General features: G+C 35.4%; 1 protein-coding gene across 3 annotated transcripts in view; it reads right to left on the bottom strand.

The window, feature by feature from the left end:
• Nucleotides 1-3,399: 3,399 nt before the first annotated feature.
• MXI1 (MAX interactor 1, dimerization protein) overlaps nucleotides 3,400-19,004 on the bottom strand; it is a 59,865-nt gene continuing 44,260 nt past the window's right edge. For 2 of the 3 annotated variants that reach the window (XM_015818835.1, XM_015818831.1), the window contains exons 4-6: nucleotides 8,060-8,174; nucleotides 5,873-6,044; nucleotides 3,400-4,008 (exon numbers count right to left, since the gene is read on the bottom strand). In XM_015818835.1, the coding sequence (XP_015674321.1) occupies nucleotides 3,845-4,008; nucleotides 5,873-6,044; nucleotides 8,060-8,174 (451 nt within the window). In that variant the 3' untranslated portion in view covers nucleotides 3,400-3,844. The remainder of the gene's footprint in view (nucleotides 4,009-5,872; nucleotides 6,045-8,059; nucleotides 8,175-19,004) is intronic. The other variant, XM_015818832.1, reaches the window with a different exon arrangement.

Genomic DNA, 19,004 nt, shown 5'->3' with positions numbered 1-19,004 from the left:
ATACATATTTAAGTAAAATGTATATAAATTCTGTTTCAGTCTTGGAAATTTTCACTTAGTAGAGCTAGGAAATACAAAACATCTCAGCCTGAAGCAGTATAAGCCATAAGGACAACAATTTTACTTGCCATAAGTGAAAATTTAATAACTTTATAGGAATCCTGTTTTTTTTTAATGTAACAAGTATAAATGCCCTCATGCATCTTTTTTTTCATTAAAATACAGAATCATTCTTCTCATACACACAGTATTGCCAAGTAGAAGATAAGGGCACAGATCTGGAATGATGTATCAGTGAATGTGACTTTTTCAGATCATACTAGGATGGCTGTCTGAACTGCTTATTATAAAAGCGAATAACATGTAAGAGAATAGCATTTCTATTTAGCCTTTTGAGGTGGCTAACATCAAGATGCATAGATGATCTTGAACTGGTGGCATTTTTTTTTCTCCAAAGCTAATGCCACCTTCAGAAGAGATTTTCCAAAGCAGAAAAATAGGTTTTGCCTCAGACTGCCCTGCTTGGATGCCGATACAACCACTCCCATTATATAAAAAAATTACCCTGCATTTTAAATGCAAAAGTGTATACAACCTCATGTCTGAATCTAAGGCTTAATTTGATGCAGATACAAATGGGAGTAAGTCCCATGGAACATAGCGGGATTTACCTCTAAGTAAACTTGCATAGGCTTATATTCCAAACCAGAATCCAATTTTTGTATGGTGGAAAAAAAATATGAGGTTGTGAATTGAAGATAAGGAACAAGTATAACATCCCAAAATGCAAAAGGGTAATGAAGGACATGGTTTCACATTTATGAAAATTATATAGTATGTCCTCTCAATAGATTATGACAGGCTGGCTGCAGTACACCCTACTCAATAAATGATGTAACGCTTTTTTTCCACTTGGTAAAACAGAAAGAGTATTATCTCCAGAGATGTCTATCCTGATTATAGTTTCTTATTTACCAAGTCAAATACACCAAAGAAGATTATGACATAAGGTGAATGATTACATGGTTTTGAATTAGGACTAAACATACTTTATTGGGAATTGGTGCAGAATCATTTTTACATGATCCTAATTTAAGCTAGAAGCTGTGCATTCTTTTGAGGCAAACTTTCCAGACTTAAGTCAAGGCTGTTTCTTCAGCCTTTCTTCTTGAAATTATTTTCTCATGCAAGCCACTATATCAGGTTTCTCCAATCAGGTTCTTGCCTGTCTCCTGTATTGATAGTGTATTAGAACTAGCCTTACCTTTCTAGTTCTAACACACTAAGAGCCAGTGGGCTGGTGAAGACAGCATTAAAATTTGAAGTCAGGCCTTTTTGCTTAGAGAAAATACACTCTTTTAAGTAAGTTTCTGCATCTGAATTCACAGAAACAAGTTTATTTTGCTGGGATAAGAAATAATAGATTAGGATCGACAGCTCATTTGAGTTTTCAGTGTTCATGCTTGCAATCCCACCAAATTGCACTAAGACACTAGCCATATTAATAGGCCTCAGAATTATAAAAAGTTCTTACTGAAATTTTTACTCTCATTGACTAAAACTAACCATTCCTATTTCAGCCACTAGAGGGAGAGGTTACCATATAAACTGGTGTTACTTAGTTTTAATTCCATAGGAGAGAGAGATGTGTAACTGCAACCAGATTTTAATGAACATAAGAATTAAAACCCCAGCTATGAACACACTATAAAACCTGGCAGCATGATGTCTCTAATACATGACACAGGTCCTAAAGTGGTAGGTTATACAATATAATAATAGCTCTGGGGCAAATGCCTAACACATTGGGGTTAAATCACACAACATAACAGTACTGAGACAAGATCTACAGGAGAAGTCATTGGGGGTATCTAATCACATGGCCAATGGAGGGTTGTTTTTTCCAGGCACAAACAACATGAGTCTCATGAGTGACCAACATGGCAGAACAAATGTATTTCAGATACAGAAATGTTTAATGGTATTAAAGTGCTACTATTAAGCAGAAACATATGCTAACATTTAAACACAATTCCACTGTACTGCTAAATGAGGTTATTTTGTTTTATTTTTGTCACCCAGTCCTATCTAAACAATAAAATTAAAAGATCTACAGGACTGAAATTAACAACCAGTAATTATAATCAGCAATAAGTTATGAGTTTATAAAGCATTTTTTTACTTTTCATGTTTTTCCCTTAGTAATTGGGGGAACAGGCAAATTACTACCACCACCCCCCAAACAAAATCCTCAAATAAGTGTCATAAATGAAGTCTCAAAATAAAGAATAAAGTTTAAACTTGATAAAGGAACAGTAATAAGTATCTCTGTGGTTAAAAAGCTTAAAGAGAAGAAGAGACCTCAAAGTGCAGGTTAGAAAGTTCAAAATAAAAACAATGATAAAAACATTGGATACAATCTTATTCTTTAACTGCAAAACAACAACAGTTTCTGCTCAGGAGAAATTGGAATCAACCTAGCAGATTGTTAAGTCGAGATGCTTCTTAGCTATGGACCCAAGATTATATTAGAAATCCAGGTGCCAAAGTCTGCAAAGGGAATCCAAAAGGTAGAGCCATAAAACCAAGAAGAGTCCCTGTTCATCTTGCTCATGGCAGCAGAAAAACAAGTCCCTTTCAATTGGTGTTAATTATAAAAGAGATTTGCAGGATCATGCCTAGATCTAGAAATACATTGTCACGTATAGGTTATCTCATCCAAACATTTACAAATGTTTATCAAAATAATTTGCAAAAGAAAAAAATAGGTAACTGTGACTCAGAATGGAGACTTGTGTCTTTTCTGCACATCATCACTTGTTTTACAGGCTGGTCTCTCTCTCACCTTCTGTATCAGAAGAATCATTCTAGCTCAGCCATTGAATCCAGAGCACGGTTGCACCTGTGGTGGCCTGCTACAACTCAATAATCTAGTGGTAAAAATCATACAGCCCAAGTTTCTTGCCTTGAAACCATGTCCAGCTGAAACATTGAGCTGAATGGGAAGTGCTTTCAGATTTGCAGCACCTCTCATAAGGTATAAGCAGAGCATCTTGCTATTATTACATTTCTCAGATAATAATGATCAAAGATGGCTGGAGATATCCAGTTAATAAAAGATGCTTGACTGGACTAACTTTTGCTGGTGAGGCTACAGGAAATCTATTTAACTGCTTAGTTATATTAAAGAAAAAAAATAAAAAATTAAATTCATTGATGGAATTTAAAGAATTTTAAAAAGGAGCTTAAAAAAATAACTTCAAAGTATTGTGCAAATGCATTGGAAATGGTTCATCCAATGAACTATATCACCGTGGCTACTTTATCCCATCATTTGGGACCAACATACAGCCATCCCAGATATGTTAGATTATCATAGATATTGGACATACTTTATATTATTTATTATTAGCACCACAAGGGTCTTATAACAAGTTTGTTAATTTTGAACATGGGAAGGAAAAAAACCACAAGTGTGACAAATTAAAATGCAAGCACCTGAACAGCCAAGTTTCCCATCCAATCCATCTTTCAATATAGGTATCCATTGCTGATGGGAAAATCTCAATCCAGCTATATGTAACTGGAATGGTGTCCTGGATTTGAAATTAACTGAAGTTTAGCACTGTCAAAAATTTTGGATTATGGTCAAATAAAGATTAATTGGTTCCCCTGCTAGGTTCCCACTCTTCCATGGACCCATGGAGCTATTCTAAAGTTGTGTCTGTCCAAGCTTAGCTGTTGAAGGGTGGGTTGGGTAAGAAAAATACTGTATCTTAAGAGCTCTGCCATATGAAACTCAGTTGCCCCAAAGAAACCAGTTGCTCTGCTCTAGCACCAGGCTCTAGGAAGTGAAGGAGAGCTTGACACTAGCGCTGGAGTAACCCTCATCGCTCCCAATGCTCTGCAAGCTGCTGTGATCATCAATGTCACTTGTACTGGTTGTGCTGATATCATCCACGTCTCCATGGGAGAACTCTGTGCTTTCCACATCCACTTCAATTTCTTCTGGGGGGAAAAAAAGAATCTCAAGTTAGTATCAAAGTAAGTTTATTTAAGACCATCCCTGCCTGAAGAATCTAGGTTCATTCCAGCCACATCCTCAGGAGTTATTGTAAAGTTGTATGATGAGATCTTTGCAAAAACGATGAGCAAAAGAGAGAAAAGTGCTCTGTGATATTGATAAGAATTTTGAAAGAATTACAAGAAATTGGACAGCACTCATTTTTTACAAATTTGTATTACTAGCCAACTATCGTTTGATTGCTAATTTAATATTTATATCTGGTTACAGTGCCTTGGATTAAACTGATAGGTACTAATTCAATATTCTATACATGAATAGACTTTTCTCTTATCCACTCACCCCAAACAGATTTCTCAGTCTACATTAAGGAGCAGTATTGTACACCAAGATAGATGTGCTGTTCATAGAATAAAACTTCTTTGCATATTTGAAGTTTTAAAGTTTCACATTAAGAATTTGAAGAAGTAATGCAAAATAACAGAAGATCATAGAAGGGTAGCATGGATCATTGGGATTGTTTGTGAAACAAGAAGGGTAGTGTTGCCTAAATTCTCTTGATTAACTGAGTTTTCTATTCTAGTAAAGCTTTAGCCTCTGTTGTTGCAGTGTTGTCTCGGTCTCTCAAAAATATTCTGGATCTATGTATTTTAGGCCAAGAGAGAAGAATGGCTAAAGGCCCAAGTATCAGTTTATCAGCTGCTCAAAGTAATTAGAACAAGGTACTTTATTATCTTAATTTCATAAAGCAAGAATCCCAATGTATAATTGTTAAGCTAAGAGAAGTCTCTAGCCCTATTCAGAAAAAGAAAGGAAAAACCCTCTACACATGTAAAACTTCAAAATAAGTTCTCTTCACCCTAAAGTTAATCCTCTCGGCATATTCATAGTAGGGGAAAATCTTTGCCTATAGAATTATGACTAGTTTGTTTCATGTAGACCAGAGTCCTGTACTACCATTTTTTTAGCCAGTGCAGAATTCAGTAGCCACATATAAAGGTTTTTTTCCTATAGACATTTGCCTATTTGCATGAACATCTTGAGGATATGCCATTGATTTGAATAACTTCTGATGGATGCAATGTTTATCATTAGCACTTTTTCATTCGAATGCCTAAGTAGAGCTAAAGATAATTGTATTTATATCAGTCTCATCATTCTAGTGAAAGCTGTTTCTGGATGATGTGCAAATAATCTTGTCTTAGCATTGATGCCTTTCCTGTCAAAAAATCATGATAGTATCACGAGAAAATAAACAGTATCCAAATATGTTTCTACTACATATTAATTTGAAAGCTCTGCTAGAATATCATTAGTGCTGTTTTTAACTCTCAAGAAAGTTGAATTTATATCTTTGCAAATTTGGAGGATTAAACAGAGGGAATGAGTACAAATGACAATTAACCAAGTAATAATGTTCCAGAGTGTAACTACTTGGTCAGATAGTTGCAGATTTACCATATACATTTTTAAACAGATAACAGAAAGAGTCTTTGTACTTATGAAGTACTGTACATAAGACTAAATTATTTTAAGTAGGTATCTTGTAGACCTGGAAGTTGCTGATACTTGCATGAATTCAACCCAAATGGGCAAAAAACATCAAATATATTTTAGATAGAGACCAAAATTAAACAATTTTTAAGATCTGCTAAATTTAATAGGGATATTAAGGACTCCTAAATGACATTGGCTTCCAAACAAGACTCACTCAAGTCGTGCCTCATTCATCTTGCAATCTGAATTAAATTATGATTACCCATCGGTTGAGGCAAAGAAATTGTACGGAGCAAAGAGAAGTGAACATTTTGTGTCTTTAACCAACATATGGAGGGATCAAATACTGACCTCGCTCTGAATCAGAGCGATCTGAGGACATGGTTGATCCAGTGCTGTCCATTCGTATTCGCTCGATGTCCTGAGGGCTTTGCAACTGCTCCAATCGTCGCTTTAGGAACCTTTGCTCTCTTTCCAGATTCTCAAGCTGATGCTGGCTTCTCCTGTCGGCTTCTTCAAGTTTCTGCCATGATAAAAGATTGTTTTTCATTGTCTGGATTTCCCCTGCACTTTCCCCATTTTATTTACTAATATTCTCTTCAGATCTTATTTTGAGAGCTTTGTCAGAAGGTAATTTGGTGGTGTTTATGACTTCAGAGAAAATTGGAAATATGTTTTTGGCAAAGGTGGAGGATCAGCGATGAAGAGTATGAATGATATATCACATATGTGCTGCTGTGTAATTATGTGTCAGATATGTGCCCTTAAATGACATCCTTGCAAGTAAGGAAAAGTAGTGTCAACCCTACAAAAATAATCAGTTTGCTTCTCAGTCCAATCTTACAGTAATGAAAAGAAGAGGATCAGGTAGAGCATGGGTAGTTCTTTCCATCACTGCCCAGTCTCCATTCAGATAATTTAATAGGAAAAAGCATCACAAGTAAAGAAGCGTATATACCTTCACTACTTAATTTATCAGCTATTTCTTTGAAGCAGTTCCTCATTTGACCAGTCATTTATGTAATCTACTGCAGACTCCTTTCATCACAGCTGGGAAATCTTACCAGGCCAATACACAGGGTTTCTTGATGGCCAGCAAGTTGCATAACTCCAAGTCATCTCAGGCTAATGCCATTCATTTAAGTAAGCAGGGTTTCCCTCCCTGCTAAGCTTGAGCTGTTCCAGTGTTTAAGCACATCCTGATCCCTGTGAGCCTGGCACTACTCTTAAAAAAAAACAACACCACACATCAGGGAAGGGTCAGAAAGACTGTAACCAGGGCACCTGCAGTGCTCTTTTTAAATAAATTTCTTTTTTTTTTGTTATTAAGTCCTGTATTTATTTTCCAAATGCAGTTCCCATATATTGTAAATAGAATGCAAAGAGAACATGTAGATTTGAATAATTAACACTTGCTGATTGCTCTAGGTCATTAATATTTTCTTCCTGATGTATGTGGTCTGCTCAGTGGCACATAGAGCTGTGCAGAAAATGGTCTGTTCTCAATAACTGACTCTGGTTGCTGCTCCATGTGGTTTAGATTATCTCACTTGATGCTTCACTAGTAAGTATAACCTAAAATCTGGAACACTCTTTCTTCAGCATGGCCTTTCCTAAGTTCATGCCCTCTAATTAGACTGTGGACAGTAACATTAGTAGGTTGAAGAAAGATGGTTAAACATGGTTGGTAGTCAATAATATTTTCAGGAAATCGTTTAAGGCACGATATAACTCTTGCATAGTATGTTTTATATGATTTCAGCCACATACTTAGCATTTTGCTTTTATTATTGTTTCACAATGGTACTGGTATATATAACATATCTGGGATTAATAGTTTCTGAATAATGCTATTGCCATCATATCTTTTGTATTTAAAAATATAAAAAATAATCTATGATTATAAAGTCATGAATAACATCAATGATAAACATAACACTTCATATCCTAGTATGTATTTGTCAGATGCCTGAATACAGTTTAGGATGGAAACAGAGAAATAAAACTTCATTTAACTTGGAAATTATCTTGATAGATGTGCCATACTATTTGGGTATTCAAACACAGGTACACCCAAGAGTCTATCTATACTATCTCAACAAGCAATATTGAACTTCACAGAAAACACTTTGTTAGATGAAGCCCAATGACAATTGATAGTACCAATGATACAATATAAATTTCTCTTAACATTTCTTAATTGTATTTTGTAGAACTGTGGTATTCAGGAGTTTTAAATGATTTGTGACGTTTTTAAAAGATGGTATTTAAGCAATTATATGCTGAACGTTAGGTCAATGATTTCTACACCAGACTTCAGATTTCTATAATTTCTATACCAGACGTCCTTAGGGAGCAAACAAATTCTGCAAATTTACTGAGAAAAATAGTGCCACAAAAATGCTGGGACATGCTTTTAAAGGTATTATACCAACGTCACGATGTGAACTCTCTGAGGAAGATGATAATCTTACCTGCAATTATGGCTAGTGGGGTAACTGAAATATTATTATAAATGGAAACTGATGCTCCTCTTACCTTAATGTGTGCTTTGGCTTTGTTAAGCAATCCAAGGGTTGTGTGTCTGGTGCAGTCAGGTCCTAATGGTATCAGAACTTTTAAGCGTTCTAGACACAGGCGGAGATGGGCTCGTCTGGGAGGAAAAAGTGCAGAGATACATTGTGAACTGAAACTTGCCTCCTTCAAATAGCTTCCTAAATAATATCACATTGGCTTCTAGTGTAAAATGTGGGAACACTTTGAGGTTGGTGTTCTAACAAGCATAGCTGGTGACTCTGACAGGTATTTGAAAAAAAAATTGTATCATATTGAATTATTTCACCATTGATATTTAACATCATTCATCTTAACTGGCAAATTCTGATACTTCCATGTTACTCCAGTGGTCACTACAATGCTCAAAGAAAAATAAATTACGCCTACAATGCATTCCTCTCTTTTTATTTTGCACTGGAAATTAAAATGGTTGACAATCTCGGTTCCTCTTTGTTTTCACCCACGTACTCTGCTTAAACTCCTCATGATTACTTTAACAAAGAAAGGGAAGGCTGCAGCAACTTGCCACTTTACATTTTTAACACAACCCACTTCTTTCTAAATTGGCATTCCACAGAATAAGTTGGACTAGAATTCCCACTTTGATCAATGGATCTGGAGATTATCAAATTTGAGCAAAGTTGCTACAGTTTTTTTTATGCTTTCTTCATTTCTAACCTTATAGAGAAAGTGCTGCAATGTGATTAAAACATTTCAGCAAGATAACTGTAAAACAATTGTTAAATTATTTGGCTTCTGTCTTATTTATTTAGGCTATTCCATGCATAGAGCTATGCAACTACCCAATTTACCATTCTCAATGAAAACATTAGTATGACTGCTAGCCAGTGCTTTTTTTCTTTAAAAAAAAAAAGTGCCGGAACTCACACACATCATACAACCCGCCTTGCCTACCCTACAAGGTTCCATCCAAAAAAGGTTCCGGAACTCCATTCTGGGCGTTCTATGAGAAAAAAAGCTCTGCTGCTAGCAATCTCCTCCACACACGTTTCCAAAATTCCAGCTGTCCAACTGATTCATGCTCAGCTGCATCCTTGTGCCCCCATATTCGGAGTTGGTAATTAGGATAGGATGTGCCTCTGAATTGGCAACTCCAGTTTTTATATGTTAGCTACAGTTAGAGGACAGGATGATTTGTCATTTAATTGGTTCATGTAATTTGGTATGAGAGGCAAAGGTACAGAAACTGGAATCTTGTGTTTCCACACATAAATATAGAAGATGGAGAATTCTTGCATGTTGCAGAAGAACCATCCATAAAATACATTGCTCTACACTAAGAAAATGGTATGCTTAATAAGAGACATCCATACAAATAAGGCAACAGATTTGCCCATATATTTGGAGAATATTAACTTGCCAGCTTCCTACAATTACTATCCTGAATCAAAGAAACATCCTCTTTCATTGAAAATGTGATTACTTGTGTTGGTTAAACAAGAGATGGCCATTATATAAAGCTGTTGGAGAATTTTTATTATTTCTAATTTTAATTCTGGTTACAGTAGTAAAGAAACGTAAACATGCAAGAATTTTTTAAAAGTGACTTTAGGCCAGCCAGCAAAATAAATATCATCCCTATTTTCCCTAAATCCTCTCACTAACTTGCAACATCCAGTTACTGTTTTAGAGAACTAGTACAAGATACTTCCTATTAGAAATAATAAGGCGTCTGAATATTGTATGTTAATATTATCATGCAGTGAGTAAAAGGCATACATTAACTGCAGCTTGGCTTTTCCATGTGCATATAAATTATGTTAATTATGTGTGTCAGACGCCCATCTTTCAGAATTAATTTTCACTAGTAATTTCTTTGCTTTGATCATCAGCTGACACATTGAATCAGGTCCTGATGATAACTCAGCAGAAATGAATACTTCAGCATATCCATATCAGAAAATCCAAAATGCAATTTTAGATCAGAAGTCTAATGCATTATATGTTCTTCATACAGAAAATAAAGTGAGTTTGAACTCTTAATATAGGAAGGGAAATACGACTTCACAAATATAATTCAGTGTGTCTCAGCCTAACTTATCTCATAGGATTACTATCATAAAAACAAAAAAATTGAGAATGAAGCAATGGGCTGCTTTAAGCTGCTTTGGGCCACTAAAGAAAGGCAGCATATACATTTAATAAAAGAGTAAGAAAACTGAAATTAGGTAGAATAAGCCTCCCATGATTACAATACAGCAACTGAACAATACTGTTTGTTTTAAAGGAAAATAAGCAATAAGAAGGGAGGAGTTCTACAATGTGTTTAAAAATACACATACCTGTTCAGAAACCTAAGAACGAATGTTGTAATATTGTTTAAATCATTTTCATTAAAATAAACAATATTGTGATAGGTTCTATTACTGATCACCCAACTAATAGAAATTGCAAGTGATGTTTCCAAAATGCAAACAGGTATCAAAACTTAAAAATGGAATACCTGAATAATTCCAACTGTGGGCTCTGTATTCACTTCAGGACATTCCTGACATATCCTGCTCACAAATTTCTTATTCAGGGAGGCAATATTCACATTCAGAAGTTGAAGAAAGGTACAAAAGAATTAGCTATTCTGGACTGGACTTAAATAATAGGGAAGACTTAATCAGGAAAGAGGGCGTATCAAAAACCTTGGAGGAAAGTGACTACATAATTCAGGAGTTCTTTACACACACACACACACACACACACACACCAGCAAAGTGCAGGCACATTTGGGAATTCATAAAAGTGGATTTTAATATGTAAAATCAGATGTTTAATGTTACATAATTTCCTATAGCAAAAGAAATAAGAAAATGAACCAAAGATGGGAAGTGAGATGCTTCCCAAAATAAGAGGCACTAAAATTGTTATTCCAGCAAGAGAGAAAACAGTTAGCAAAAAAGCTAGTGATATTGCACAAACGTTTGTGATGTTTTGACAATGAAATAAAACGGCTCTCTTACCACTGAACAAGTCACCAGTGAGGAACACATATTGTTAGCTTAGAATTGCAAATATGGTATCAGAAAGACTAAAGTTTAAAATCATCTAAGTTGGGTAAAGGATGTTAAGAAGAACAAAGTTTTTTTTTAAGTCATTTCTTTAAAAGGAAGAGAAAAAGATCAGTGTACCAATTGCACAATAAAGACAGCAAAGTACTAAGACACGAATAAAGAGCATTCAATTCCTATTTTCAATCAGTCTTTTCTAGTAAGATTTGTGTTCTACCATAAAGTTATATAACAAAATGAAGCAATTGCATTGAATTTCATCAGGGGAATAACCTGTTTGAATCCCTGTGGAGTTCAAATCCCTAAAATCATATTTTTCAAGAACAAACCTTACCAATCTAAGATAATCTAGTTTTCTGATTCAGTAACTTTCTTAATAAACTACAGGAATATTATAGTCATAATATATTTTCATTTCAACCAAATGTTTGGCAAAGTGCTTCATGACATTCCGGAATGGGCTGGATGGCTCAAAAGTCACAACTAAAATGCTCAAATACTCTGTCAAAGTGGAGAAAGCAAAAGTGACACTCCAAGATTCAATCCTGAGCCTTCTACACTTCAGTAGGTTAATTGCTTGGGTGACAAGATGGATGGAATATGTGCTCAAATTTAAAGATGACACAAACAATAGGAGGTAGAAAAACCATTCAAAATTATCTTAATAATTAAGAAATAGGCTGAAAATAAAATAATGAAATTTAGTTGAAACAAATGAAAAGTCCTTAGGAAAAGTAATTAAATGTATAGGTACATCATATAAAAACAAGGGTAGCAACCAGGCATTCTGAACTGGGTCTAGGAGCCTACTGGCAACAAATGCTTTGAAATCAATGTAATCCAACAAAATTGGGTTTGGCTTCCAAGCAATCTGGCTGCTACATTCTACACCAGTTATCTTCAGAGGCAGCTTCATATGAAGTGTTAGAGATAATAAAGGTCATATCCCTTTCTAGAAACAGATCTGTATAACTATCATACAACCAAGTTAGTAACCATTGATATTTGAACTATGTCCACATGCAAGTTAGAAATGAAAACATGCCAAAATGAGAGGAAAAAAAATTCATTCCCCTTCCAATTTATGTTAACTGATGTACTCTTGTCTTAGATCTTTGCAGTGTAAAAAATTGTAGATATTATGTCTGTTTTCATTTCTGTTTTTCATGTAAAAAAACCTTCAAGAATACATCCAAATATATGAAAAACAAGCATTCCTTTAATGCTCACATTGCAAATAGGGAAGCCAAGGTTCAGTCAGTGATGGCTTCTAAAAGGCTATCTGGTTAAGAAGCCTGCAAAATAATGTGACTTTAGCTTTCTATGCAAATCAAATTACTGCATCAAGACACACAACAAGAGCTGGTCATAAAATGTTCTCTTAAACCAGTAACACAATCACTCTCCATCTGACATTTGACACGTCTCTCAAAAGCAAATAATGTAAAACCTTAGGTTAAAATAATGCCTTCCTCAATACTGCAACACTGAGATTCCATAATGACTGAGAACATATAAACTGAAATTCATTTTGATTTCAATGAGATGATTTGCTTTTTATTGACAATTAATAAAAGCATTTAATACACTTTTAACCAGCTGCATGGTACTTCAGAGTAAGGGCAAAAGCTTGATCCTTCTCTTAAAGAATCCTTCTCTACTTGAATTTCTATTTCAACCTTGCTGAGGAAAAGACAGGGAAAAATAGCTCCTCCCCCCCCCCCCCAAATGTGGACTGTTATCCTTAGGATTCATTCTGGTATCACCTAATCCATGTGTTCCACACTGATCTCTGTAAAGTTTCAACTATTCTTTCCTTCATCTTTCCTTCTTCTGAAGAAATCTCCCCAGTACTCATTCACAAGCTACATCTGAAACTGAATCTTTCAAATCGATAACACAAAATGATGTCAGTCTCTGTTTATGTTCCTAAAAGCCTTCATCGGTCTTGTTCACAGACAAAGGAGAGGAATATGAGAGCTCCATCCACCCAAATGAAGGCTGAAAAATTAATCTGGCTCCTTCACTTACATGTGGCATTTAAGAGCTGCTATTGTTAATAAACTGAAGAGTTGGGAGAAGGGATAAGAATTGTAATTATACCACTGACAAGCAAGGATGATTAAGAGTTTTAGGGTCAGAGGTTTGGCAGTGGACTGTCAGAAAAAAAAAGCAACATTACAAGAGACACCAGCTTATCAGTATTTCCATTCTGAATGTCCCTCTGTTATAAAAAGGCTGTTAGTCATTAAAAAAAAAAACCTCAAGCCTTTGGCAAACAACATTTTGTGGCATATTAAAGACCACCACATTGATTATCATATATCTTTTTGTGGATTTGGGGACATTTCATTAGATGCTCAGGAATATTTTTGTATAATTTTTAAATGTAATTTTTTTAAAAAAAGGAAAATTCTATTAAAATCAATACTTGATTATTTTTCTGAACTGAAGAGATTCAGGCCTTTAATCCATATTGCTGAGAAGAAAGCCTCTTCTCATGTAACACATTTAAATTGATCTGAAAAATAGTGACCTCAATAAATCATATAGTTGTAAGCCAACATAATGGATAAGGATCCTTATTCAACACAGAAATCCGCATTACAGCATCCTGACAGATGGATGTCCAGCTTCCACTTCAATGTCCAATAAAGGATAAGTTACTACTCTCCTGATGACAGGTCCCATCATCCAACTCCTTTTCTTTAGGTAGATTTCCCTAACATTTAACTGGAATCTACCTTCCTAAAATAATCATTCCGTGTTTTGCATTCCAGAAGGATCAAATCAGACTCTGGATTTTCTGTGTTAACACCCTCAGTTTCTCCTCCTAACAATTAGTTTCTATCTGATCATCCATGTTTCTCTTCTTTGAATCTGTTCCACTTTCTCTTTCTTTTTTAATCAATCTGAAGAATTGTACACTGATTCCTCAAGTGGGATTTGACCAATACAGAAAAAAGCAACATGATTGGTTTGCATGATTTGGAAATGATACTTCAATTGATGCTCTCAGATATTCACATCACATTGCTGGCTCATATTTAGATTAAATGCTTTTTAAAGGCTTTTTCACATATAATATTGCCAGATAAGTATTCCATATTTTAAACTTCCAGTTTTTGTTGTTTTTCCTCAGTGAAGAAATGTGCATTGGTTTCTACTGAATGTCTTCCTGTTTTTAGCCCAGTTCTCTAACTAAAATGATCATTTTGAAGTTTATTTCTAACTATCCATTTTAATTGACCACTCAATTTTATATTACCTGAAAATGCAAATATTTCCTCCAGGGGAATATTAATTAATCACGTAATTAATTTACAAAAGAAAGACCACAGAAATATGGACCGAACTGAATATCTCATTTCAATTTGAAGTTACACAATAATAATTTGCAAATAATTACAAAGGACTCTATATAACTAGATATTGATACCTACAATCTCAACAAGAATTCCTGTCCTTTAAACATTATCATGTTTCAGCAGTTTCGTCTGAATTGTTAATAACAGACTACTTGAAAGAAGCTCCTTGCTCCTTGTTTTCTTATATCCCAACTCAATATCATGTGCCATTTCAAAAACTTTTGAAAAGAAAAAAAACAAAAGTAAAAAGCACTTAGCAGTATTCTTTGCTATAATTAACCTACAACTGTTTAAACTAAAGCTTGCCAACCTCAATATGCATCATCAGAGAAGCCCTGGTGTCCCAGTGGTTAGAATGCATTATCACAGGCAAATTCTGCCCACAACCTAGAGTTCAATCCTGATGGGCTTACAGTTGACTCAGCCTTCCATCCTTCTGAGGTTGGTAAAATGAGGACCCAGATTATGAGCAATATGCTGACATTGTAAACCACCCAGAGAGTGCTGTAAAGCACTATGGGACAGTATATAAGTCTAGGTGCTAATGCTACAGCTATAAACTCAGAGATGCATCACATGAGCCCTATGATAAAAGCATTAATATATATTTAGATCAAGAGGTATACATTATTAGTACAGGCATCAATGTACAGCAGTTAACAATACTTTGAAGGAGGAAATCCCAACATTAATGTATTTTATATGGAACATTATATATGTTCTTCGTAAGTATAAAATGTCTAGTGAAGGACAACCAGATTTATATACTAAATGGAATTCATGAATTCTGCTTCAAAGCTATAAATCATACAGTCCACATGTAAAAAGTCTTCGCATCCTCTGATAACCTGTACAGACATTGCTAGTGAACATAGACAATACAGAATTAGATGGAAAAATGGTCTGACATGACATAAGAAAATTGCCTATGTTTCTTTTTACTTATATAAATTGCAACCTTTGGTAATTTAACATAGAGGTCCCCAACCAATGGGCCGTGGCCCACTATCAGGCCTTGAGCCATTCTGAACTGGGCCGTGGAAGTGGCGAGTGAGCATGTGCATATGCATGCATCCCCACTTGCGTGAGCAGTGGGCATGCACACACGCTTCATTTGCGTGAGCGGCAGCCGCATGTGCCCAACGCTCATGCAAATGGAGCTGCATACACTTGCCTTCCACTCATATGGAACCATCCCCTCTCCCCACTGGTTCACAAAGCCAGAATGGTTGGGGAACTCTGGTTTAACAGATTTCACCACCTATTAATTTATATGTTACTCTTGGTACTTCTTAATAATGTTAGGAAATAACATTTTCAACAAAACATCCCAATTGTTATATTGTTGTTTTTAACTGTTTTTTATAATATTTATATATGGCTTCTATGTTTTTATATTTATTTGTACACCACCCAAAGTCGCTCTCTGAGGGGTGGTTTCTAAATAGAATATAGAAATAAAATAAATTAATCACCAAAACATAACATCCCACTAAGATAAGAGGTAAAGTGTTTTTATTCCTACCAAAAGCAATATTTAGCATTCAATCCAATGCATAATAAAAATGGTTTCACACAGAATACAGAAGGGTAAAAATCCCAATAATGCAGTGCTGATCCTGGAAGAAAAATTGGGAGAATTATACAACTTTCACAGAGATCCGAGAATAAGAAATCATGGAAAAATAATTTTTTCTTGAGATCTAAGGTCTTATCTATATCCTGGCTGCAGCATAATCCTGACAAGAAGAAATATACATACTGTAACTGGGTTCCAATGACAGAAGCCTAGTTCTGAACATGAAATGTGAAAGGCATGAGAAAAATTAAATGCCAAAAATGTAATAGAACAAGAAGCCACATATTCAAAAGCATCACACTACTGTAGATGATATCCAGTCCACAGTACACGAAAGAAATCACAAATAAGTGCTGAGTTTAGCAGTACTGCCTTCCAGATGGGAATAAGGAGTCAAACATACTTTATGCCCATTATCCAAATTACTACTCAGTGCAACTGCCTGGTACTTAAAAATACTGGTGTTAAGATCTTTCCAAAACCTCCTTTAGAAAATTAAATACTTGATTGATCCTATCACAGGTGGGATCTGTTCCATTGCTATAATATTGTACCATTAACATTTGCATATTATCTTACTAACTTGATTTGTGAACTTTTTCTAAGATGATATCAACCCCACCATGCACATATTCTGTCTTTCTTTGCCAATTGTGTCTACTGTACTTGTATTCTCTTTTCCAAAGTCTGAGCAATAGTTGGGTGGATTCCTTCTAACTGGATAATGTGCAAATTTGGGATCTACCATTTCTTACAATGGGCTATTTCAACCCAAAATAAATCTCTAGTATCTTTACAATCTTCTGATCATCCATTGAAGTATGAGAAAAGAAAAAAAATACAATAATTCTTTCAATCAAAACACCATCAGACCATCACTTGGTAGAGCTTGTTAACATGGAAACCTTTACAAATGGAGGCAACTGTTTTTCAAGGAAGCAGAATCCCTCTTCAAGGGAGATGGGTGGTTCAGAAATGTGAAATAAAAAGAACCATCACTGGTGGCCCGAAATGTCTTCCTATTATTCAGAAAAACCTCAGCTTCAGTTTCCACAGTGGCTACAAATAATACTCCAGTTCAACCAGTTTGCCACCATGTTCAACCTCCCCATCAAGTATTCCACGTGTCAAGAGGATTCTTGTGCAAGGATCTAAATTTTATTTTGACACTTGGGTGAGTTATTTTACACTTGATAAGCCTGAGTTACTCCAATAAATATATATTGTTTTTATTTTATTTATATTCTAGCCTTTTTCAGAAACTCAAGATATCTTACAAAGGGCCCTCCTTCATTTTATCTGAACAATCAATGTGTTTAAAATGCTTTAGTAAGGGGACGACAGAGAATGAGGTGGCTGGATGGAGTCACTGAAGTAGTAGGCGTGAGTTTAAATGGACTCTAGAAGATGGTACAGAACAGGAAGGCCTGGAGAAACGTTGTCCATGGGGTCGCAATGGGTCAAACACAACTTCGCAACTAACAACAACACTGAACAGATTGGATTAGATGGCCTCTGAGTTCCCTTCTATTTCTAGAATTCTATGATCTCCCTCTAAGCTTCTCTAAGCATGTTTGTTGAGAGGAAAGGTGAAGTGATGAGGCCTTCTTCTTCCTAGTGACCTGCTATGAGAAGGAAAAGTAAACTTACTTCCTCTCTTTTCCTAAAGATCTTAATGAAAAGCAACAGGGTTCTCATTTCCTCCAATGATCTGTTTGTCATTGATCCTCTGATCACACTGATCAGTCTTTCCTTCAAATCAACAGGCCAGACTGCCCTTTCAAGAGGAAGCACTTCACATCCCTCAATAATGATTAAACTGTGTTCTGATAAGATAAGAAATTATATGACTTCTGCATCATGGGTCAAATTCAACTCCAAATGTAAAGTGTCAGTGTCTGGAATTCATAATTTCTACGTTTCCATGTAGGATATTTCTAGAAGCCACAAAAATCTTCTTGCATAAGAAGAAAGATTTAACTTACTAGAAGATCCATTTGAAATGGAGGAGATAAGACAGCGTAACAGGATAACTATATACCAAGGAAAACTAGCTATTCGATTTCGTTAATTCTACAAAACAAATAATTTTGTGAGATTCATTTTGATTGGAAGGTTGAAGAAAACCTACTGCCAGTGAAACCCTCAGTTCGATTAACATGGATGCCCTTTTAAAATTTTCCTTGTACAAAGAGGTCCTGTGTGTGCTTGTGTGTTGAAAAGGCATTGTTCTCTCTGCCAGTCTGTGTTATCTCCTTCCTTTAAAGCGTAAAACTCCACACTGCAGTTTATCACAAATTCAGAGAAGCCTCCTCCTCACATTTGGCAAGCAGTTGCCCGTCTGCAGAAACCTGCAATTTCAGAGATACTCTCCACAGTTACAAGTGACATCACTCCCTCTGATTATATAATGCTCTGGGAGAAAGCCTATTTTTATGAACACTTACTGCATTGCTTCAGTCTCCTACTGTAGCTTGTGTACCTACAGCAAGATGCAGTTTCTTCTTCGAGGCATACTGATGACAGAAATTCTGCCCGAACCAATGGTTTATTAATATTGTGGAGATCTCATATAGATCCAAAATAAAATAAAAGGGACAATTCAGTGATTCCTCTGAAAGTATTTAGAACAAAATATTACTGGATACAAATTACAACCAATTTCTACATTAGGACTGTCTGTCTAAATGTTTCTTTATTAAAACAGTTCATAAGCAGCTGTAATTTACAAGAACCAACCAAAACATGAATCATTTCCCTCTTCTCTCAATTATGGCCCCCTAAATTCCTACTGGTGACTGCTGTTGACGCAAAAATGTCAGGTACTTCTCTCCTGCCTTTATAATGACGGTTACATTGCATTACAGTTCCCCACACAAGTGATTTAAAAAGTATCCTTATACCAATGCTGCCATAAGGCAAATGTCCCATTATGAACGTTGCATTTAGTTTTTGTTGTG

This window comes from Protobothrops mucrosquamatus, unplaced genomic scaffold, assembly GCF_001527695.2.
Source record: "Protobothrops mucrosquamatus isolate PMUCROS unplaced genomic scaffold, P.Mucros_1.0 scaffold803, whole genome shotgun sequence".
Classification (NCBI taxonomy): Eukaryota; Metazoa; Chordata; class Lepidosauria; order Squamata; family Viperidae; genus Protobothrops; species Protobothrops mucrosquamatus.
Note: the sequence above shows the minus strand (reverse complement) of the source record. Positions and strands in the feature narration are given on the sequence as shown.